General features: G+C 46.1%; 1 protein-coding gene across 1 annotated transcript in view; it reads left to right on the top strand.

The window, feature by feature from the left end:
* Positions 1-22458, top strand: part of klhdc4 (kelch domain containing 4) — a 119693-nt gene that overhangs the window by 82380 nt on the left and 14855 nt on the right. Inside the window, exon 8 of the mRNA XM_070896974.1 lies at positions 19449-19527. Coding sequence (XP_070753075.1) covers positions 19449-19527 — 79 coding nt within the window. The remainder of the gene's footprint in view (positions 1-19448; positions 19528-22458) is intronic.

Here is a 22458-nt window from a genome sequence, read left to right as displayed (position 1 = left end):
GTAAATGACGCAGGCTCCATCTGGAGCAGGCCACAATCATTCTTATCTTTAGCCCATATTCCTTCAATTATTCTTTCTTCAAAGTTCTAATTGACCATGTCACCCGACCATCCTCAAAATGCAACGATGAATCTACTTGGATTAGAACGTCCATTCCCAAAAGGGGTTGAACTACTGGGCCTATCCAGACCGGCGTGGTTAGTTCATGTGGACCCAGCCCTATAAGTACCGGTGGTGTTTTAATTTCCATTTTATGGCCCCCAACTCCATAGGCTGTACGTGCCCTACCATCCAACGGCAAAGAGTCTCCATATTGTAGGGGTAAGCATGTTAATTCCGCCCCTGTGTCTAAAAGACAGTCCACATCCTTATCGCCCACCCTCACAGTTATATATAGCCCATCTCCACTCTGTTGTATTAGTGCGAGGAGGGGGGGCCAGGGCGGGCTCTAATCGTTTTTTGCTATCCCAAGTAACTCCTGTTGTTGTTGTATTGTCAGTCGCTTAAATGCTTCTGTAAGGTCGTTATCTTGTGACAAGCCTGGTTTGTTGGCTGACTTGTATCCCTGGCTGCGTCCTCTTCCCCAGCCATGACCTTGCTGTTTTGCCCTGCACGTCTTGGCCCAGTGACCTTTTCCACAATAATGACATTTTCCGGGTAATTTTCCTAATAACTGTTTATCGGAATCCTGGGATTTCCATCCCACAGCCTGCAGGGCTTGGACTTTAGCTCCCATATCCCGATCTAATTGGTTACATCGATCCACCAATGCTGCAAAGGTGGCTCCTCTACCTTCCCAGTTCTGTAACACTACCTTAAGCATTTTGGACAGTTTTGGCTTTAGACCTGCCACGAAAGCTGCTTTCAGGGGTCCAAACGCTTGTTCATCCATTTCCTCATCCGTATTATTCATACCCGAATGTTCTAGCCACGTGCATCTAAACCGCTCGTCATACTCCAGGACCTCCTCTGTTCCTTTCTGTTGGCAGGCTGCAATTTTTCCCCAGTCTGTCTTAGCTGGAATGAAGGCTTGCAGCCAGTGTTTAATCGCCTCCCACCCTGTGTCTAATTCTTGCTCATCCTGCCCCAAAGCTTCTTCTACCCTGTCGTGCAATTTTCTTCCCTGTGTTTTTGGCACCATTATGGTCAAAATTTGCACTCCGTCCCAGGGATGAAGTTGATATATATTTCTTAAGCGGTCCCACGTTTTCACTCCCCCTTTCTTTGGATTGGGCAACTCCTTGGACCATTTATCAATTTTCTCTGGGTCTGCCGGATCATGAACTAAATATTTTCCATACACCCTGTTCTTCGTTGTTTTGGTTCCGTCCTCATCCGCAGTCTCTTCTGATTTGACTAAAACTCGTCTTTTTTAAAAAGGGGCAAAGCGCACCCCTAATTCTTCTTCCACCGACCCTGTATCGTCGGAGGATTCAGAATCCGTATATATTCCTCGGTCGTGTCTTCGGGTTTGCGCTTTGAATTTATCCAAACATGGGTACCCTGGGAATTGACCGATACATTTTCCTTTTCCTATTACTGTCTCTTGACCAAATGATTTTTTCCATTCTTTAATTTCACCTTTAAGATCTTTAACTTCCACTTCCAACTTTTCATTTTCAAGCTTTTTCTGTTGCAGCTGTTCACAAACCACTTGCAATTGGTCCTTTGTACTGGTCAGGTCCCTATCATATTGGGAACGCGTTATAATTTTATTCCGCTTTCGGATCTGTCCCATAACGGCTAGGGACCATCTGGTTCGCTCTTTATTTTTCATACTGGTCGTTTTTCCCCAGACCCTTTTGATCTCGTCCAAGGACCATTGTCCTTTGGAGGTTCCGTATTTTTGTTCGATCTTAATACAGGTTTTAGATAAGTTGAATTGTTGCTCTATGTATTCTTTCAACTGTTCGAGGATTTCATCTGTCGAAACCTCCGGTGGTGCCTGCCCATTTTTAATAGTTGTAGGCAATTCTTTGCTCTTATCTCCTGCTGCCATTATACTGATTTCTTTACTGGGGTCTCGAGTCGTCGGCTTTCCAGCCGATCAGTGGATCGATGATTAATTAACTAACACACCGCCGAAGTTTAGACGTCTATGGGAGCTCTAGCCGACTACCAACCGGAGGGTTCGCAAACCGGAGGCTTTCGGAATCGCGTAGAAGGAGAAGCGAATTTAGACTTTTGACCGAGGACTTTTATAAAGAGGAGTCCTTACCTGTAGGTCCGATGTCCAAAATTCAGTTTCTTCCCTCAGCGATCCTGTTCGTGACGCCAAAATTGTTGGATCTCTTAATTTTCAATGAAATGCGAACTCCGGTTGTAGTTTTAACATAACTTTTATTCTGGCAGCAGCAACAAGCTTCTGGCTGATTGCCAGTCTTTTGTCTTTCTGAGAACACATGGCAAAATATGGCTGTTCTTATACCTGATCAATTTACAGAAAAGAACGCGCCTTCTTTGACCTTATTGGCTCAATTAATATACTATTAACCTTTAATTGGCTCGCTACCAAAGGTCCTGAAATGTCAAGTTGATTGATGACTTAATGCAATGTGCTGAGTTGCACGTAGAAGCTCTAACTGCTTTCTCACAGACTGTCTGTATGCAGCCTGTTTGAATTTTCTATCACACTTTGACGTGGGGCGGAGTGATGTTGCGTATCTGTAAAGCATGCACTCCCATGTTCCGCCACCAGGGAGTGAATCCCCTGAAGTCCCAAGGGATCCCAGCATCCCTTGGGAGCACTGAATATAAGCCCGCCTCTAAGGCCTATTCCTCACTCTGGAGTGTCTTCATAATGACTGAGGTCACTTACTTTAACCTCACTGTGTGCAGTCTCATCTGTGTTAGGAACACAATAGTTCCCTTGTGTAAAGTTAATTGATTACCTAATTAATTTGAAAACATCGGAACATTGATTTGCTCTGATCTTAAAATGAGCTTGATGTGCATCTTATCGTGCATTTATAATCATTCTGTCCATAAATACTAAATTGGTGCATCAATAACTAATGCACTGTAAGTTCGTTGTGAAGATCAGTTTGCTCAATGTCATCTGCATAGTTGCAAACATTGGCACATCGGCTTAATACATTGGTTAATTACTAATATTCTTGGAGATACTGTAGTCTTTGAAGTAATGCAGACTGTTTATAACTCCTGTTATAATAGAGACACCGTGTAAAGTATTTTCACTATGACATGTTTCTATAACTTTAATTAGTTTGTATTTATCCTTATGAGCAACTAGCTGTTATCAGACACTATAGTTCCTTTTGAAAATGGGCATGCTGCCTAAGTTTTCTTTATAAATATTGGTGTGGCACCTTAATGGCTTAAAAATTGTTAGCTTGTGATCTGTCATCTACTCTCATCGTTTCATCAGTAATCTTTACGGCCCCCCACCCCCCCACCGGCCAAGTTCTCATTATCTCAACATGTCCCTCTTGGTTCCTCAGCCACTTTTGCAGAACCCCTGCCAATCTGCTCTAATATTTTGACCCTCCTGAATGGGCCCATATCTTGGGCTCTATTTTCGCCACCATTGGGCCGTTTTTTTGGCGTCCGCTGATTGTTTTGGAGCAATCATAATTTTGCTCAAAGTTTGTACACCGTCAGCGTCGGTTTTTTGTACGCAAGATTTTTTGCCACAGGTCTGGTTGAAAAACTGATTTCGCCGCTGTTTTTGACCCTTTAACCAATTTTCGGCAACAACTATTTTTTTCAGGGCAGCGCACAGTGGCCTGTAGTACCGATCAGAAAAACTTTACGTTAACTTAAGGAAATTGGTGCTGAGTATATTTGAGCTTATGGAGCGAGGGAAAAAGACAACTTAAAACACATTCATGATTTTTGCAGAGGGAACTCGGAAAGTTCATTTTTCCCCCCCCAAAGTTCTTGAGAATGGGTAAATTGCTATTCCAAACCCCCACCACCAATCTCTGCTGACTGAGCTCCAGGCACTGGTCGGAGGAGTGCCGGGTGGCTGAAGGATTGCTCCCTCAGCCGGACAGGAGCTTGGCGCTTGGATTCCGCCCTTCCCCAGGCTCAGTCTGGAAAGAAGCCTGGGGGAGGGGCAGACAGAATCCAAGCGCCGAGCGTGGATGCATTCCGAACTGTGCATTGGAGATGGCACAACACAGCAGTTAAACATAGGCATTTCGGCTCAAGCTATAATTAAAGTGCCATAAATCTCTATGCGTTGCGTCTCCATAGAGACAGAACTTAGTGTTGCGCATACGCGCAGACCAGGGTGTGGTCCGTTCTGCTAGGGCATCACCCAGCAAAGGTGTGTGTGTGCTGCGCTTCAGTAAGTCTCACAATAACAAGAATAACAAAATTAAGAATAAGAATTATGGATGCGCATCTTACGATGCCTCATATAGTAAGGTTGGTTTATATGCATGGCATATGGAGACGATAGATCGTACCATGACGCCTCCGTTGCACAAACCAGATCACTCGGGCATTAATGGGGAGGAGGCCATACCCTGATCGAATCTACAGGGACAGGCGCTCATACCTACACCTGAGTGAGGCAGACTGCATTCGCAGGCTGCGATTTAGAAAGGAGGTCATCACCGATATCAGCTAGTCAGGTCAGCCATACAGCCAAGAAGTGGCAGGAGGAAGTGAAGGTCACTGCAGCACTTGCCTTCTATGCTTCTGGCTCATTTCAAGCAGCAACTGGGGACATGTGCTGCATCTCGCAGCACGCCGCACATTGCTGCATTCGACAGGTGACTGCTGCACTGTATGCCAAAGAGGACCAGTTCACCAATTTCCCTATGACCATGCAGGCAATGCGTGACAGGGCTGTGGGGTTCTCCAGAATTGCTGACTTCCCAAAGGTACAAGGTGCGATCGATTGTATCCACATCGCCTTGAGAGCACCTTTGGATGACTCTGAAGTTTATCGGAACAGGAACGGGTTCCATTCCCTAATCGGATCATGGCAGTGGATGCCAAATACCCAGGTAGTATCCATGATGCTTTCATCCTATGCAAGAGCGTTATATCTACCATGTTTCAGGAGCTGTCAGAAGGGCAGAGCTGGTTGTTCGGGGACAAAGGGTACGGGCTCAGGCTCACCACCTGGCTTATGAGCCCCCCACCCCACGCAATCCCTGCACTGAGCCAGAGAGTCGGTACAACATGTCGCACATAACGACACAGAGCATCATAGAGCGGACGATTGGCATACTGAAGCAGCGTTTCTGATGCCTGTACCACTCTGAAGGCTACCTGCAATATACCCCTCACCATGTCGGTCGGTTTACTGTCGTGTGCTGCAAGCTGCACAACTTGGCAGCAACAGGAAGACGAGGACCAGCAGCAGGAGGAGGATGACGGTGAACCCATGCCACCACCTCAACCCGCAGGACAATGGCGCAGGAGGCGGCCTCGTGTACCTATAGCCATAGCTAGAGACCTGCGTCAGCGTCTAATCCGTGATCGCTTTGGTGTCTGAAGGCTAAACGGCCCAACAGTGTTGACTCTTTGCACCTGTTAGTGTGAAAAAATTATGTACGTAATGTGTTGCTTTAATTCAAAAAATAATGTACATTATAATGTACGGAATGTGTTGGTTTATGTTGCTTTAATTCAAAAAATAATGTGCCGGATTCTACTTAAATTTAAAAAATAATTGGGTTTATTAAACATTTGTACAGTTTTAATTAACTTTAATTAAAAAATTTGTATCAAATTTTAAACTTTTCAATGAAGAAAATAACAAGTAGCAGCAACAAGCAAACTCTAGCTGCAGCCATCTCTCCTCCCCGTTATTCAAAGACCTTAGCACTGTGTGCCCCTCTTGCCACCTCTATCCCTACCCGTTGCCTCAGATTTCTGTTTCCTCATCATGACCCCAAGGTTTTGTCTGCTTTCTGCGCGAAGGCGCATTTGTTGTTGGTGGGGTTGGCCAGGGATAGACCTAACAGAGACTGCCTTGTGGAAGACCCGGGTTCAATGTTGGACTCTTCTTCAGCCTGACTTTGGTTTGGGGATTGGAAAGTGAGTGTCAGTAGTTGATACTACCAATTGCTGTTGGGCAATAACAGTCTGGGTGTGTCCACTTATTGCAGCAGCTATCTCCGACATTGCCTCCCTAATCTGTACCGATATTGCACCAGCTGCCTCTGACATTCCCTCCCTTTGTGAAGTTGAAGAAGGGGCTGATGCTGTTCCCTCTCCGACATGCAGGGAATAGCACCAGCCCCTTCTTCGACTTCACAAAAGTCTTCGATACTGTTAAACATGAGAGATTATGGAGCATCCTCAGATTCAGCTGCCCTCAAAAGTTTGTCACCATTCTCCGCATGCTCTACGATGACATGCAAGCCGTGATCCTGACCAACGGATCCACCACAGACCCAATTCACATTCGGATCGGGGTCAAGCAAGGCTGTGTCGCCGCACCAACGCTCTTCTCGATCTTCCTTGTTGCAATGCTCCATCTCACCCTCTGCAGGCTCCCCGCTGGAGTGGAGCTAAATTACAAGACAAACGGGAATCTTTCAACCTCTGCCGCCTCCAGGCCAGATCCAAGGTCGTCCCATCCTTCATCATCGAACTACAGTATGCAGATGACGCTTGCGTCTGCGCACACTTGGAGGCCGAACTCCAAGCCATCGTCAACACCTTCACCGAGACGTACGAGAGCATGGGCCTTGCACTAAACATTCGCCTAAGACAAAGGTCCTCTACCAATCTGCCCCCGCCACACAGCACTGCCCCCCGGTTATCAAAATCCATGACGAGGCCTTGGGCAACGTGGACCATTTTTCATATCTCGGGAGCCTACTGTCAACAAGAACAGACATCGACGACGAGGTCCAACACCGCCTTCAGTGTGCCAGTGCAGCCTTCAGTCGCCTAAAGAATAGAGTGTTTGAAGACCAGGACCTCAAACCTGGCACTAAGCTCATGGCCTACAGAGCAGTGGTGATACCCGCCCTCCTATCTGACTCGGAGACATGGACTATGTACAGCAGGCACCTTAAAACACTGGAGAAGTACCACCAACGCTACCTCCGCAAGATCCTGCCAATCCATTGGCAGGATAGGCGCACCCACGTCAGTGTCCTCGCTCAGGCCAATATCCCCAACATTGAAGCACTGACCACGCTCAATCAGCTCAGCTGGACGGACCACATCGCCCGCATGCCTGACACGAGATTCCAAAAACAAGTGCTCTACTCGGAGCTCCGACACAGCAAGCAAGCCCTAGGTGGGCAGAGGAAATGCTTCAAGGACACCCTCAAAGCTTCCTTGAAAAAATGTAACATCCCCACCGACACCTGGGAATCCCTGGCCCAAAACCGCCCAAAGTGGAGGAAAAGCATTCGGGAAGGCGCTGAACACCTCGAGTCTCTTTGCCGAGAGCAAGCTGAAGCCAAGCGTCGACAGCGGAAGGAGCGGTGGCAGCTCAGGCACCCCACCCACTGTTCCTTCAACCACCGTTTGACCCACCTGTGACAGAGACTGTAGGTCCTGCATTGGACTCTTCAGTCACCTGAGAACTCATTTCTAGTGTGGAAGCAAGTCATCCTCGACTCCGAGGGACTGCCTATGATGATGATGATGATGAATATCCGACATCCCCTCCCTCATTTCCGACATCCCCTCCCTCATTTCCGACATCCCCCGCCCCTCGTCTCCGACATCCCCCCCCCCCTCGTCTCCGACATCCCCCCCCCCCTCGTCTCCGACATCCCCCCCCCCCTCGTCTCCGACATCCCACCCCTCATCTCCGACATCCCCCCTCATCTGTCGTGACACTGCTCCCATTCATACAGACAGTGTTGCTACTTCTACTGACAATCCCGCTAATTCTACCCTCACCCCACCCATGGTGGCCAGGAGTGATCTGGTTAGCTCAATGCTCTCCCTACTCATTCCCATGATCTGTCCTATGTCTCCTGCATCCTGCATTTCAGGTTGAGCTCTCCTTCCCACCCTTCTCGACCGTCTCCCAGGTGTGGCTTGCTGCAACCCACTGGGACCCGCAGCCTCAGACTAACCCACGATCGTATTAAATGGCGGAGCAGGCTTGAGGGGCCATTTGGCCTACTCCTGCTCCTATCTCTTATGTTCTTAGGAAATGTCACGCCGGTTGTATCGCTCAGAAAAGGGCTTGGCGTCCTCAGGAGGTTCATCCACTCCAGTTGCAATGTGACTATCTCATCATTGGGGTCTTCCTGCTGGCCCTTTATTGTCAAGCTCATCCTCGTCCTGAAGTTGAAGAATATCTGGTCTGACCCTTACTGATCTTCTGCTTCAGCTTCTGTCTCTTCCTGATGCGCAGCATCTGCAAAACATAACAGAGCAGTTGTTTGGTTAGCAGCACGGGGGGGCGGGGGCGGGCGGGGTGGTGGGGGGGCAGGGTGATATGAGTACGCAGCAGGGCTTACCCTCTCTCGGTAAACCTGGGCCCAGCATCCAAATTGACGGTTGATCTTCTCTTGCAAGATTGAATCATATAAGAACATAAGAATTAGGAACAGGAGTGGGCCATCTAGCCCCTCGATCCTGCTCCGCCATTCAACAAGATCATGGCTGATCTGGTCGTGGACTCAGCTCCACTTACCCGCCCTCTCCCCGTAACCCTTAATTCCCTTATTGCTTAAAAATCTATCTATCTTTGACTTGAAAACATTCAATGAGCTAGCCTCAACTGCTTCCTTGGGCAGAGAATTCCACAGATTCACAACCCTCTGGGAGAAGAAATTCTTTCTCAACTCGGTTTTAAATTGGCTCCTCCGTATTTTGAGGCTGTGCCCCCTAGTTCTAGTCTCCCCCACCAATGGAAACAACCTCTCTGCCTCTATCTTGTCTATCCCTTTCATGATTTTAAATGTTTCTATAAGATCACCCCTCATCCTTCTGAACTCCAACGAGTAAAGACCCAGTCTGCTCAATCTATCATCATAAGGTAACCCCCTAATTTCTCGAATCAGCCTAGTGAATCGTCTCTGTACCCCTTCCAAAGCTAGTATATCCTTCCTTAAGTAAGGTGACCAAAACTGCGCACAGTACTCCAGGTGCGGCCTTACCAATACCTTATACAGTTGCAGCAACACCTCCCTGCTTTTGTACTCCATCCCTTTCGCAATGAAGGCCAACATTCCATTTGCCTTCCTGATTACCTGCTGCACCTGCAAACTAACCTTTTGGGATTCATGCACAAGGACCCCCAGGTCCCTCTGCACCACAGCATGTTGTAATTTCTCCCCATTCAAATAATATTCTCTAACTGTTTTTTTTCCCCCAAGGTGGATGACCTCACACTTTCCGACATTGTATTCCATCTGCCAAACCTTAGCCCATTCGCTTAACCTATCCAAATCTCCTTGTAGCCTCTCTGAGTCCTCTACACAACCCGCTTTCCCACTAATCTTAGTGTCATCTGCAAATTTTGTTGCACTACACTCTGTCCCCTCCTCTAGGTCATCTATGTATATTGTAAACAGTTGTGGTCCCAGCACTGATCCCTGTGGCACACCACTAACCACTGATTTCCAACCGGAAAAGGACCCATTTATCCCGACTCTCTGCTTTCTGTTCGCCAGCCAATTCTCTACCCATACTAATACATTTCCTCTGACTCCGCGTACCTTTATCTTCTGCAGTAACCTTTTGTGTGGCCACCTTATCGAATGCCTTTTGGAAATCTAAATACACCACATCCATCGGTACACCTCTATCCACCATGCTCGTTATATCCTCAAAGAATTCCAGTAAGTTAGTTAAACATGATTTCCCTTTCATGAATCCATGCTGCGTCTGCTTGATTGCACTATTCCTATCTAGATGTCCCGCTATTTCTTCCTTAATGATAGTTTCAAGCATTTTCCCCACTACAGATGTTAAACTAACCAGCCTATAGTTCCCTGCCTTTTCCCTGCCCTCTTTTTTAAACAGAGGCGTTACATTAGCTGCTCTCCAATCCGCTGGTACCTCCTCAGAGTCCAGAGAATTTTGGTAGATTATAACAAATGCATCTGCTATAACTTCCGCCATCTCTTTTAATACCCTGGGATGCATTTCATCAGGACCAGGGGACTTGTCTACCTTCAATCCCATTAGTCTGTCCAGCACTACCTCCCTCGTGATAGTGATCATCTCAAGGTCCTCCCTTCCCACATTCCTATGACCAGCAATTTTTGGCATGGTTTTTGTGTCTTCCACTGTGAAGACGGAAGCAAAATAATTGTTTAAGGTCTCAGCCATTTCCACATTTCCCATTATTAAATCCCCCTTTTCATCTTCTAAGGGACCAACATTTACTTTAGTCACTCTTTTCCGTTTATATATCTGTAAAAGCTTTTACTATCTGTTTTTATGTTTTGCGCAAGTTTACCTTCGTAATCTATCTTCCCTTTCTTTATTGCTTTTTTAGTCATTCTTTGCTGTTGCTTAAAATCTTCCCAATCCTCTAGTTTCCCACTAACCTTGGCCACCTTATACGCATTGGTCTTTGATTTGATACTTTCCTTTATTTCCTTGGTTATCCACGGCTGGTTATCTCTTCTCTTGCCGCCCTTCTTTTTCACTGGAATATATTTTTGTTGCGCATTATGAAAGAGCTTCTTAAAAGTCCTCCACTGTTCCTCAATTGTGCCACCGTTTAGTCCTTGTTTCCAGTCTACTTTCGCCAACTCTGCCCTCATCCCACTGTAGTCCCCTTTGTTTAAGCATAGTGCTCTCGTTTCTGACACAACTTCCTCATCCTCAATCTGTATTACAAATTCAACCATATTGTGATCACTCATTCCGAGAGGATCTTTTACGAAGAGATCGTTTATTTTTCCTGTCTCGTTACACAGGACGAGATCCAAAATGGCTTGCTCCCTTGTAGGCTCTGTTACACACTGTTCTAAGAAACAATCCCGTATGCATTCTATGAATTCCTCCTCCAGGCTACCCCTGCGATTTGATTTGACCAATCGATATGTAAGTTAAAATCCCCCATAACTACTGCCGTTCCTTTTTCACATGCCTCCATTATTCCCTTGATTATTGCCCGCCCCACCATGAAGTTATTATTTGGGGGCCTATAAACTACGCCGACCAGTGACTTTTTCCCCTTACTATCTCTAATCTCCACCCACAATGATTCAACATTTTGTTCATTGGAGCCAATATCATCCCTCACAAATGCCCTGATATCATCCCTTATTAACAGAGCTACCCCACCTCCCTTCCCTTCCTGCCTATCTTTCCGAATCATCAGATACCCCTGTACGTTTAATTCCCAGTCCTGGCCACCTTGCAACCATGTCTCTGTAATGGCCACCAAATCATACCCATTTGTAATGATTTTTGCCGTCAACTCATTTACTTTAGTTCTAATGCTGCGTGCATAATCTGTTCCATGGCTGTTAGTTGCAGTTTACTTGGCACATCTCCAGCTTTTGACCTTTCTCGGTTCATCAGCGACACCTTCTTCTGCAAAGATGAAAATAGAACTATTTGAGAGGGTCCTACTGCTATGGTAGACACACACACACATACATTAGCCACATTTACAAATTTAATTGATGAGCATAAATACTTAGAGTAACTACTTGGCCAAGGTCCTGCCAGTTTTTTTTGACCTGCAAGCCGCTTCTTGGGGTCATGGCCACTGCATTGAACTCTTATGCAACATGTTCCCAAAGTTTTGCGAGTAGAGAGGGTTTCAGTTTTTTTTTGTCCCATTCTTCCTTTGTTCTCAAGCACATCACATCGCCTCTCAATGATGACTACCAGGGGCTCAATTTCTTCTGTTAGAAATCTCTTGGCCTTTCCCCCTTCTCCTTTTCATTCTATTTCCTTGAATCCATCTTTTGCAACTAAAATTTAAATGTCCGGGTCCAGTTCCGATCCGAATGTATTCTCACAAGCTGATGATCCAGACCAGGAAGTTCACTGTGAATGTGCGGACACACCCGTTACGTGGAAAAAGTTTTTTTTTTTCAGCGCATGCTCACTGACTTTTCGGTGCACACTTGAAGCTCCACCCCACAGATTTAACTTCGGGTATCACAGTGCCAAAATTAAATTTTACTTTGGCGAAAATTGTATTTTCTTTTTTCGCCGCAAACTGGCACAAAAAAATCGGCTGTACATCCTCCTGGGCACCAAAAATCGGCAAAGAGGAAAATAGAGCCCTAACTCTTTGCTCCCAACTAGATATCCTCAGCTGTGCACATGACCGTACCACTGCTGGCTCTCCCAGAGCAGCAATGCTAATTCTCAAAACCCCTCTCTCAAAATGCATCCCATCAGCCCCTCTCCCTCGGATAAAATTCTCCAACTGGGTAATACATAGGAAATAGGAGCAAGAGTAGACCATTTGGCCCCTCGAACCTGCTCCGCCATTTAATAAGATCATGGCTGATCTGATCATGGACTCAGCTCAACTCCCCATAACCCTTTATTTCCTTATCGCTGAAAAATCTGTCTATCTCTGCCTTAAATATATTCAATGACCCAGCCTCCACAGCTCTCTGGGGAAGAGAATTCCATAGATTTACAACCCTCTGAGAGAAGAAATTCCTCCCCATCTCAGTTTTAAATGGGCGGCTACTTATTCTAAGACTATGTCCTCTAGTTTTAGTTGCCCCGATGAGTGGAAATATCCTCCCTGCATCCACCTTGTCAAGCCCTCTCCATTATCTTATATATTTCGATAAGATCACCTCTCATCCTTTTGAACTCCAATGAGTACAGGCCCAAACTATTCAACCTATCTTCATAAGTCATCTCCGGAATCAACCTAGTGAACCTTCTCTGAACTGCTTCCAATGCAATGCAATCCTTCCTTAAATACGGAGACCAAAACTGAACGAGGTACTCTAGGTGTGGCCTCACCAATACCTTGTACAGTTGTAGAAGGACTTCACTGCTTTTATACTCCATCCCCCTTGCAATGAAGGCCAACATTCCATTTGCTTTCCTGATTACTTGCTGTACCTGCATACTAACTTTTTGTGTTTCATGCACAAGGACCCCCAAGTCCCTCTGTACTGCAGCACTTTTATTTTTCTCCGTTTAAACAGTAATTTGCTTTTCTATTTTTTCTGCAAAAGTGGATAACCTCACATTTTCCCACATTATACTCCATCTGCTAAATTTTTTTTGCTAAAAGCCTGTAGTCGCTCTGGACATCTGGCTGAAAATGACGTTTGCAAAACGGAGGCCGCACTCCTACTTCAGGCCCCGTTATGAAATTGGTTCCCTCCTGACTGCAGCATGCCCCCTCAGATGAAAAGCAGCCAAACCAGTGGTCTTTAAAGAGACTGCTGCCAGCAAAATGATAAGTAAAATATTTTCTACTTGCCTGAACATGGAGTCAGGAGGAGCAAGGAGCACCAAGAGGCCCCTCTCGCAAACTCCTCCCCTGTTTGGATATGTTATTTGAAATGGATAGGAATGGTAGGACTCGAAGCCGTGGGTATAAATAGCTGCAGGTAAAGAGTTAGGTTAGATGCCAGGAACTATTTAGTTTCATGGAGCATTGTTATCCTCTGGAACAAACTGCAAAGACTAGGGGCTCAATTTTCCATAGTTATTTGCGCCATTTCTTTTTTGGCGCGCGCCGCTTTTTTTGGCCTAAATTTAAAAGTCCAAGTTTCCCCAAAGATTATGCGCCAGTGTAACTCAGTTAATTCCGATTTTTTTTAGGTTCATTTTTTTTACTTCATTTGGGGGCGTAACCTGCCATCTGCGCCAATTCTGGCCAATTAAGCAAGTTTGGCCAGCTCCGAATTACTCCTATTTTTCTTAGAATGGCAGATGTGACCTTTTGTGGAAAAACCTTCTGGGCAGTTAAGAAAATTGGCACAGTTAAGGGAATCAGCGCAGCAGATGCACTTCCAGGGCCAGGACAGCAGCAGCAAATAGGGGAGAGAGGAGGGGAGGCCTTTCGGCCAGCGTTTAGGAGCGGGTACTGGCACTGGCAGGGGAGGGAAGCCTTTCAGCCAGAGTTAGGAGCGGGTACCGGGAAAGAGGAGGCTTTTCGACCTGGGATAGTAGCAGGTACCAGCATCGGGAGGCCCTTCGACCTGGGATAGTAGCAGGTACCAGCATCGGGAGGCCCTTCGACCTGGGATAGTAGCAGGTACCAGCATCGGGAGGCCCTTCGACCTGGGATAGTAGCGGGTACCAGGAAGGGGGGGGTGGGGGGTGATAGACATTTGTCATGAACACTTTAATAATTTCATGGTGGTAAGTTGCTGCAATATGTAAGGCGCTTGTGCAGGTTGCTATGAGCTGGCTGTTGTATGTGTCACTTTCCAGCCTCGACCCGCAATGTGTCCGTGGTTACCGCGGCAACCCAATCTTTTTGGCGCAGATCTTAGGCTCCATCCCCAAAGCTAAAGGACTGGCTAGGCACCGCCAAAATGAACAATTCAAATAAGGAAACTTGGATGCTTTTTTTTGTGTAGTTGGGCCCCAAAAAAATGGGCGGAACTCTTCAACTACGCCAAAAAACAGTTTTGGGGACAATTGAGCCCATAGTCAGTGTCCTTTTAAGAGAGAACTTGATAAATCCTGAGGGGGGAGAAAATTACATCTCCAGTTATCATCATCATAGGCGGTCCCTCGAACGAGGATGACTTGCTTCCATACCAAAAGGGATGAGTTCGCAGATGTTTCAATGAAGGACCCAATATTCCAGTCCTGGACTCCAATTGAAGGGGTGGAAGATGCCTTTGTGTGGATATTTTTAACGTGTGGTGACCGTTGCACATCAGCCACCACACGGGCTTGACAGAGCTAGGCCTTTATCCAGTGAGTGGCAAGGGGTAACCAGGACGACTGGAGACTTATTCTGCTGCACAGACCTAGGGCCCAAGTTTCCACACGTGCCTAGAACGGCACAGTCCCGACCTGGAAGCCCGTTTTTCGCGCCACAAAGTGCGCCTAAAAAAAATCCTCGGTATTCTCCACCTCCCTGCAGGTCCTCTGGCCCTCAGCGCTGCGCAGCACGAGCTGTGGGGGGGCGGAGCCAGGTCCCTGCGCTGAAAACAGTGCCGGGACCTCTGCACATGCGCGCTACAGTGGGCACACAAGTGCAGTAGCTCCAGGCGCCCGAAACTGTGTGGGAGGGGCCCGAAGCACGCAGCCCCTAGCCCTGGCCGAATGGCCTCACTGGGGCTGCGTGAATAAGGCTCCTCCCACGGCCAGCTCCTGCTTCCTCCCCCCCCCTGACCAGACCCGACACCCGCTCTTTTCCCCCCCCCCCCCCCCCCCCCCCGCCTCCGGACCCGACTCCCGCTCCCACTCCCCCCCCCCCCCCCCCCCCCGACCGACTGGACCCGACCCAACCCACGCTCCTGCTCTTCACCCACCCCCCACCCCCCCCGACTGGACCCGTCCCGACTCCCGCTCCCCCCCCCCTGCCCCCGGACTGGATCCGACCTGACCTCCCTCCCCCCGACCCGAACCGAACCTCCCCGACCCGACCCGACCCAACGCCACCTACCTGTAAATCTGGTGCTGGGAACGTGCCCTGCCCGAAGTCTCGGGCCGGCCCATTCAGCCTTCGGTCCCGAAAGGTCTGCCTGAAGCACTTTCACACAGGTAGGAAGATGGTTTATTTAATCTTTTCTTTGCTTATAAATGTTTATTCAGGTTGGATTTATTTGTATAATATTTGTATAAGTATAAATAAGGATTTATTATAGAATTTAATGACTTCCCTTCCCCCCCCACCCCCACCTCGTTCTGGACGCCTAATTTGTAACCTGCGCCTGATTTTTTTATGTGTAGAACAGGTTTTTTCAGTTCTACAAAAATCTTCACTTGCTCCATTCTAAGTTAGTTTGGAGTACGTTTTCACTGTGGAAACTGAAATCAGGCATCAGTGGCCGGATACGCCCCCTTTTGAAGAAAAAATTCTGTTCCAAAGTGGAACTGTTCTACCTTTTTTTTTGAGTTCCTAGGAGGCAGCTTTGCTAGGTATTTGACGAACAGCTTGCAAGGTTCTCCTGTCGACTTGATGGCCCAGATATTCTTTTCTTGCTCATTTTTTCTCTCTCTATCTCTCATTCTCTCTCTCATTCCCTTCCCCTGTCAGTTTTCCTTTCCCTTCTACTCTCTCTCATTACTCTCTTTCTAATATTCTCCTTGTCCCATTCCCACTTTCCTCATCTATCTCTTGTCTTTCTATCATTCATGTCCTCTGTGTTTATCTTTCACATTCCTTCTGTCTGATAGTTTCCCTTTATCCTGTCCTTATTTTCTTAACTGTGTCTCGTACCCCCATCTCCTGCTGTTTGGCATTCTCATTCATTGTCCTTTTCCCTGTTTCTAATTACCCCTTTTCCCTGTTCTCACTCTCCTTTCTCTGATTCCGTCTCTCATTCCCCCACTCTATCACACAGTTATTGCTCGTGTCTTGTTCTATAGCCGCAGAGCAGATAATAACATCTGCTTTCTTTCCACTACAAGTTTCCACTGTGGCAGTAGGAATGCTCTTCCATGTTTCCTTTGCAGTTAATTTTTAAAAGCTAAATATGCGATACAAACCCCATCAACAAATATGATGGCACCTTTTGAGATATTGTGATAAATTCAATAATATAATTTAGCCAAGTCAGAATCTAAGAAAGGATGCATAATTTATTATAGCTAATCTATATTTCTGACATAAGCATGCAGCGAGTTGTTGGAAATAATACATTTCAATCACAAAAGAGCAACATGTGGCATGCAAGATGCCGACTATCTCGTGATTAGCTGACTAGCATTTTCAATTTCATGTTTGGTTACTGGGAAGTTAATTGGAGATGGTACAGGAAGTAACAGCCATCAGAATGAAAGGACAGAATTAATTCAGGACACCTGTATCAATTAAATGAAGAACTGAATTTCCATTAGCTCACCCATGTCATAGCAGCATTGGTGTTGTGCAAGAATCTGTGATTACAGTCAGCACTTTGTCAGCTGAGGCGAGAGCCGAAGAAAAGAAGGAAAAACTGCTTTATGATAAAGCATTCAAATGAAGAAACATCTCATCGAAATGGAATGGTACATTACATTAAGGAATGCTAATATTCCAAAATTCTAGCATAATATAGTTGTCAATGTCACAGCAGTTGCTTAGAATTCTGATAACTTTATAACCATTCCACGATGCAAGTTCAATTTATTGGAAAATTCATTGATTATTTAAGGATTTCGTAAGCATTGTGAATATTCTCAGTATTCTTCAGTTCCAGAATATTATAAGGCACACTTTTCATCTTGGGAATTCCAGCAGAAAGTACAGTGGGCCCAAGTTTCAGCCTCAGTTGCTCCTGATTTTTTGGAGCAACTGGTGTAGAACGGAGTATCTTAGAAATTCAAATTCTCGGCATTTAGTTTGCTCCAATTCTAGTCAGTTAGAACAGTTTCACTTTGGAACAGAATTTTTTTTCAAAAGGGGGCGTGTCCGGCCACTTACGCCTGTTTTCAAAGTTTCGGCAGTGAAAACTTACTCCAAACTAACTTAGAATGGAGTAAGTGAAGATTTTTGTACGCTCGAAAAAACCTTGTCTACACTTTAGAAAATCAGGCGTAGGTTACAAATCAAGCGTAGGGAATGGGGGGGGAGGGCAGGGGGTGTTAAATGGGAAGTTTACAAACATTAAACACTTCAGTTTTACAAATAAAGAGCCATCATCAATAATAAATGATAAAAACATCAATAAATCAACCAATAAATCAATCAAAAAAAATTAATAAGAAATAATTTTTTTTTAATAAATAAATAAAACATTTTCTACCGACTGCAGCACTGGGAGCCCTCCAACAGCGTGCTGGGATGCCCCCCCCAGTGTGTCTCTGTCAGTGTCTCTATCTCTCTGTCTGTCTGTGCCTCTCACTCTCTGTCTGTCAGTGTTTGTGTTTCTGACAGGGAGGGGGGGCAGGGGGAGAGAAGTGGGGGGGGAGGAGGAGAAGGGGAAAGGGGGGGGGGAGGAGAAGGTGGGGGGAAGGAGAGTGGGTGGGGAAGGAGGAAGGGGGGGGGGTTAGGCTGAACAGGCCGGGCCCAATACTTCGGGCAGGGCCCGTCCCCAGCACCGGATTTACAGGTAGGTGGCGTCGGGTCGGGAGCGCGGGTCGGGTCGGGAGGAGCTCGGGGCCGGGAGCGCGGGTCGGATCGGGTCGGGGCCGGTCCGGGGGGTGGGGAGGAGGAGGAGGAGGAGGAGGAGGAGGAGGAGGGAGTTCGGGGCGGGGGGAGGGAGGTCAGGTTGGGTCCAGTCCGGGTCGGGGGGGGTGGTGGGAGGGAGGGGGCGGGGGAGCGCCGGTCTGGTCCGGGGGCGGGTGGGGGAAGCGGGAGTCGGGTCGGTGTCGCGGTCCAGTCCGGGGGAGCGGGAGTCGGGAGGAAGCAGGAGCTGGGCATGGGAGGCAGCCTTATGCACGCAGCCCCAGTGAGTCCATTCGGCCAGGGCTAGGGGCTGCGTGCTTCGGGCCCCTCCCACACAGTTTTGGGCACCTAGAGCTACTGCACATGCGCGCCCACTGTAGCGCGCATGTGCAGAGGTCCCGGCACTGATTTCAGCGCAGGGACCTAGCTCCGCCCCTCACAGTTCGTGCTGCGCCGCGCCGAGGGCCAGAGGACCTGCAGGGAGCCGGAGAATCTGGAAGTTTTTTTTAGGCGCACTTTGTGGCGCAAAAAACGGGCATCCAGGTCGGGGCTGCGCCGTTCTAGGCGCGGCCCGAAACTTGGGCCCAGTAAGTTGAGGCAGTCTTAATCAATTTCCTCACAATTTAACTTTCCTGAAATTGGCAATTTAAAGATCATAACTAATAGTTGATGTGACGTTTTAGGTCAGCATCAGTATATAAATTAGAAGTTAAAAATAAAGTCAGCACATTCTACCTGCTTTCTCCTCTTGCGCTGTGTTTGTTAAATTGTGCCCTTCTGTATTAAAGAAGGAAGGACAGTCTTTACTACAGACTTTGGCAGATCTGCTGCTGAAGTCACTCCAGGTGGAAGCCTGATTCAAAGGGGACAAACCAGACATGGCTGGTGTTACTTGTTTCCACGTCACACTGCCCAAGAACTGCTATTACTTAACCAACTGATGCAGTTGAGTTGCAAAAGGAGGTAATCTGTGGATTTAAACTAGTGAACTGATTGGGAATAGAGCATTCAACCTAATAAACACAAATTTTCTTTTGCTTTTAAAATATGAGGAACTTTCACAAGAAGTCATTTTCTAATCTTAGGGCACATGCACAGTTACACATGTGAAGATGTTAGGATACCTAAAAGTATGTCTATCGAAGTACTGGCAGACTAATGAATACACTTATCTTTTCTTTCCCGATTTGGAGCAAGGATATGTTGCCCCTTAACAAAGCAGCAAATACTTGTATGTTTAAAAAGTTACATCGAGTTTGGCATTTTTTAAATATTTGTTTGTAAATGATTTGTATTGTGTATTTTTTTCCTTTTCTTCACGCAGCGAGTAAAGAAAGATGTAGAAAAAGGCATTGTATACACTGATATGTTCCTCCTGAAAAATGAGGGGAAAGAAGGTGAAGGTATGTGCATGCGGAGTGGTATGTATTTGTTGCCATATCATACCAACTGAACTGATGGATTTGTATTGTATAGTTTGTGGTTCTAGGATCAGAAATACAAAGTATTTACAGCACAGAAACAGGCTATTTGGCCCAACAGGTCCATGCTGGTGGTTATGCTCCACACAAGCTTCCTCCCACCCTTCATCTAACCCCATCAATATATCCTTCTATTCCTTTCTTTCTCGTTGTTATCTAGCTTCCCTTTAAGTGCATCTATGCTATACGCCTCAACTACACCTTGTAGCAGCGAGTTTCACATTCTAACCATTCTCTGGGCAAGGACATTTCTCCTGAATTCCATATTGGATTTATTAGTGACTCTCTTATATTTATGGCCGCTAGTTCTGGTCTCCCTCGCAAGTGGAAACATCTTCTCTATCCTATCAGACCCTTTCATAATCTTAAAGACCTCTATCAGGTCACCCCTCAGTGTTGTTTTATCTTGAGAAAAGAGTCCCAGGCTGTTCACATTTTCCTGATAAGTATAAACTCTCACTTCTGGTATAATTCTAGTAAATCTTTTTTGCACTTTCTCCAGTGCCTCTATATCATTTTTATAACATGGAGACCAGAAATGTTCACTGTACTCCAAGTGTGTCTAACCAAGGTCCTATACAAGTTTAACATAACTTTTCTGCTTTTCAATTCTATCCCTCTAGAAATGAACCCATAATATTTATAAGAATTAGGAGCAGGAGTAGGCCATACGGCCCCTTGGGCCTGCTCCGCCATTCAATAAGATCATGGCTGATCTTTGACCTCAACTCCACTTACCCGCCCGATTCCCATACACCTTGACTCCCCTAGAGTCAAAAAATCTATCTAACTCAGTCTTGAATATACTCAACTACTGAGCATCCACAGAACCTTTGGGACAGAGAATTCCGAAGGTTCATAACTCTGAGTGAAGAAATTCCTCCTCATCTCAGTCTTAAAAGGCCGACCCCTTATCCTGAGATTATGCCTCCTCGTCTAGACTCTCCAGCTAGAGGAAACAATCTCTCAACATCTATCCTGTCAATCCCCCTCAGAATCTTGTATGTTTCAATGAAATTACCTCTCCTAAACTCCAGAGAGTATAGACCCAATCTACTCAATCTCCCAAATGCTTTTACAAAAGCAAAATACTGCAGATGCTGGAATCTGGAATAAAAAAAGAAAATGCTGTAAATCTCAGCGGGTCAGGCAGCATCTGTGGAGAGAAAACAGAGTTAACGTTTCGGGTCGATGACTGGGCCAGTCTGATGAAGGGGTCATCGACCCGAAACATTAACTCTGCTTTCTCTCCACAGATGCTGCCTGACCCATTGAGATTTACAGCATTTTCTGTTTTTACTCCCCAATGCTTTGTTTGCCATTTTTATGGCCTTACTAACCTGTGTCGCTACTTTTCGTTATCTGTGTATCTATACCCCCAGATCCCTCTCTTCCTCTACCCTATTTAGACACTTATTTTCCAAGGAGTATGTGGCTTCCTTATTCTATCTACTGAAATATATTACTTTGTGCTTATCTATATTGAAGCTCATTTGCCAATTACGTGGCAATTCTCCAAGTTTATTAATGTCTTTCTGTATTTTGTTGCTGTTCTCTGTATTAACTACACCTTCCCCCCCGCCCCCCAATCTGATACCATCCGCAAATTTTGAAATTGTACTTCCGATTCCCGAGTCCAAGTCGTTTATGTAAATGCTCAACAACAGTGGTCCCAGCACTGATCCTTGTGGAACATCACTTCCCACCATTTGCCAGTCTCAGTAACTACCTTTAATCCCTAGTCTCTGTTTTCTGATTTGTAGCCAGCTTGCTGTCCATTCTGCTACTTGTCCCATGACTCCACATGTTCTGACCTTAGTCATGGGTCTACTAGGATTTTCATTCTAACTAGTGTGCAATTTTTATACACTAAGTTCAAGGTTTAAAGGACAAATACCATTGCAAAGCAAGAGCCAAAATTGGCACTGAAAAGGTATGTAATTGTAATCTACCAAAGCATTCTGAATTAGATCACTGACCCCATAAAGATATGCTTGTGTAATCATCTGAAAATGTCAATGTGGAAGAAGTGTAATTTCTGGAAGAATGAGTCTTGTCTGAACTGAATTAAGTTAGGTTCACCATGTAGACGGCTTGTGTGCCTTGCCCATTTTTTTTTAAAACATGCTTACTTATGGCAAACAATAGTTTCATGTGCATTTGGGGATAATATTACAAAACTCGTGTAGATAGCTTTTTCAGAAAGTAAGATTGGGTAGGATAAAAAGCCTGTTACTGCTTGATCATTTTGCCCCTGGAACTCTCAACCTCTTCCCCATCTAAATTGAGTGAGAAATTGTCTTTGGTGTGTCGTGATTGTTAGAATACCCATATTGCCCAAGTATTTTAGTGATTATATCACCACATTAACTCAACAATATATTAAATACCAAACCATTTAAGTAGAACATCATTACAAGAAAAATAAAGAAAATATTGCTCTGGACATGTGCTGGCATTAATTTGGTACTAGTTGAATTTAATTTAATTGTGATCTTCAATTTAGAGGGCATCGATTCCCACAACCCAATAATTTTTCCAGGCCAGAGAGGAGGGAAATTGATTAGGTTCCACTGACCTCTGTTGGAATCGTATGGGCCTCAGGAAGACACAGAGGCCGAAATTCAGGCACGCCAGGAAGCTGGCGCACCAACGATTTCTTACCTTGTTTTTCTGCCGGGGCAATGTTCGGCACTTTGAAATTTTTTTGATGTCGGACCGGAAGTCTGTCATAGTGGAGGCGGATGTGCGGCGGTGAGTCATGCTGAGGGGCGGGATTGAGTCTTCGGTTGTCACTGAGCGGCGGAGCGGTGGTGACATCACAGCACGTGTGCATCACCACGCTCTCCCCTC

This window comes from Pristiophorus japonicus, chromosome 13, assembly GCF_044704955.1.
Source record: "Pristiophorus japonicus isolate sPriJap1 chromosome 13, sPriJap1.hap1, whole genome shotgun sequence".
Classification (NCBI taxonomy): Eukaryota; Metazoa; Chordata; class Chondrichthyes; family Pristiophoridae; genus Pristiophorus; species Pristiophorus japonicus.
The sequence above is the reverse complement of the archived record's forward strand: the minus strand, read 5'-3'. Positions and strand labels throughout refer to the sequence as shown.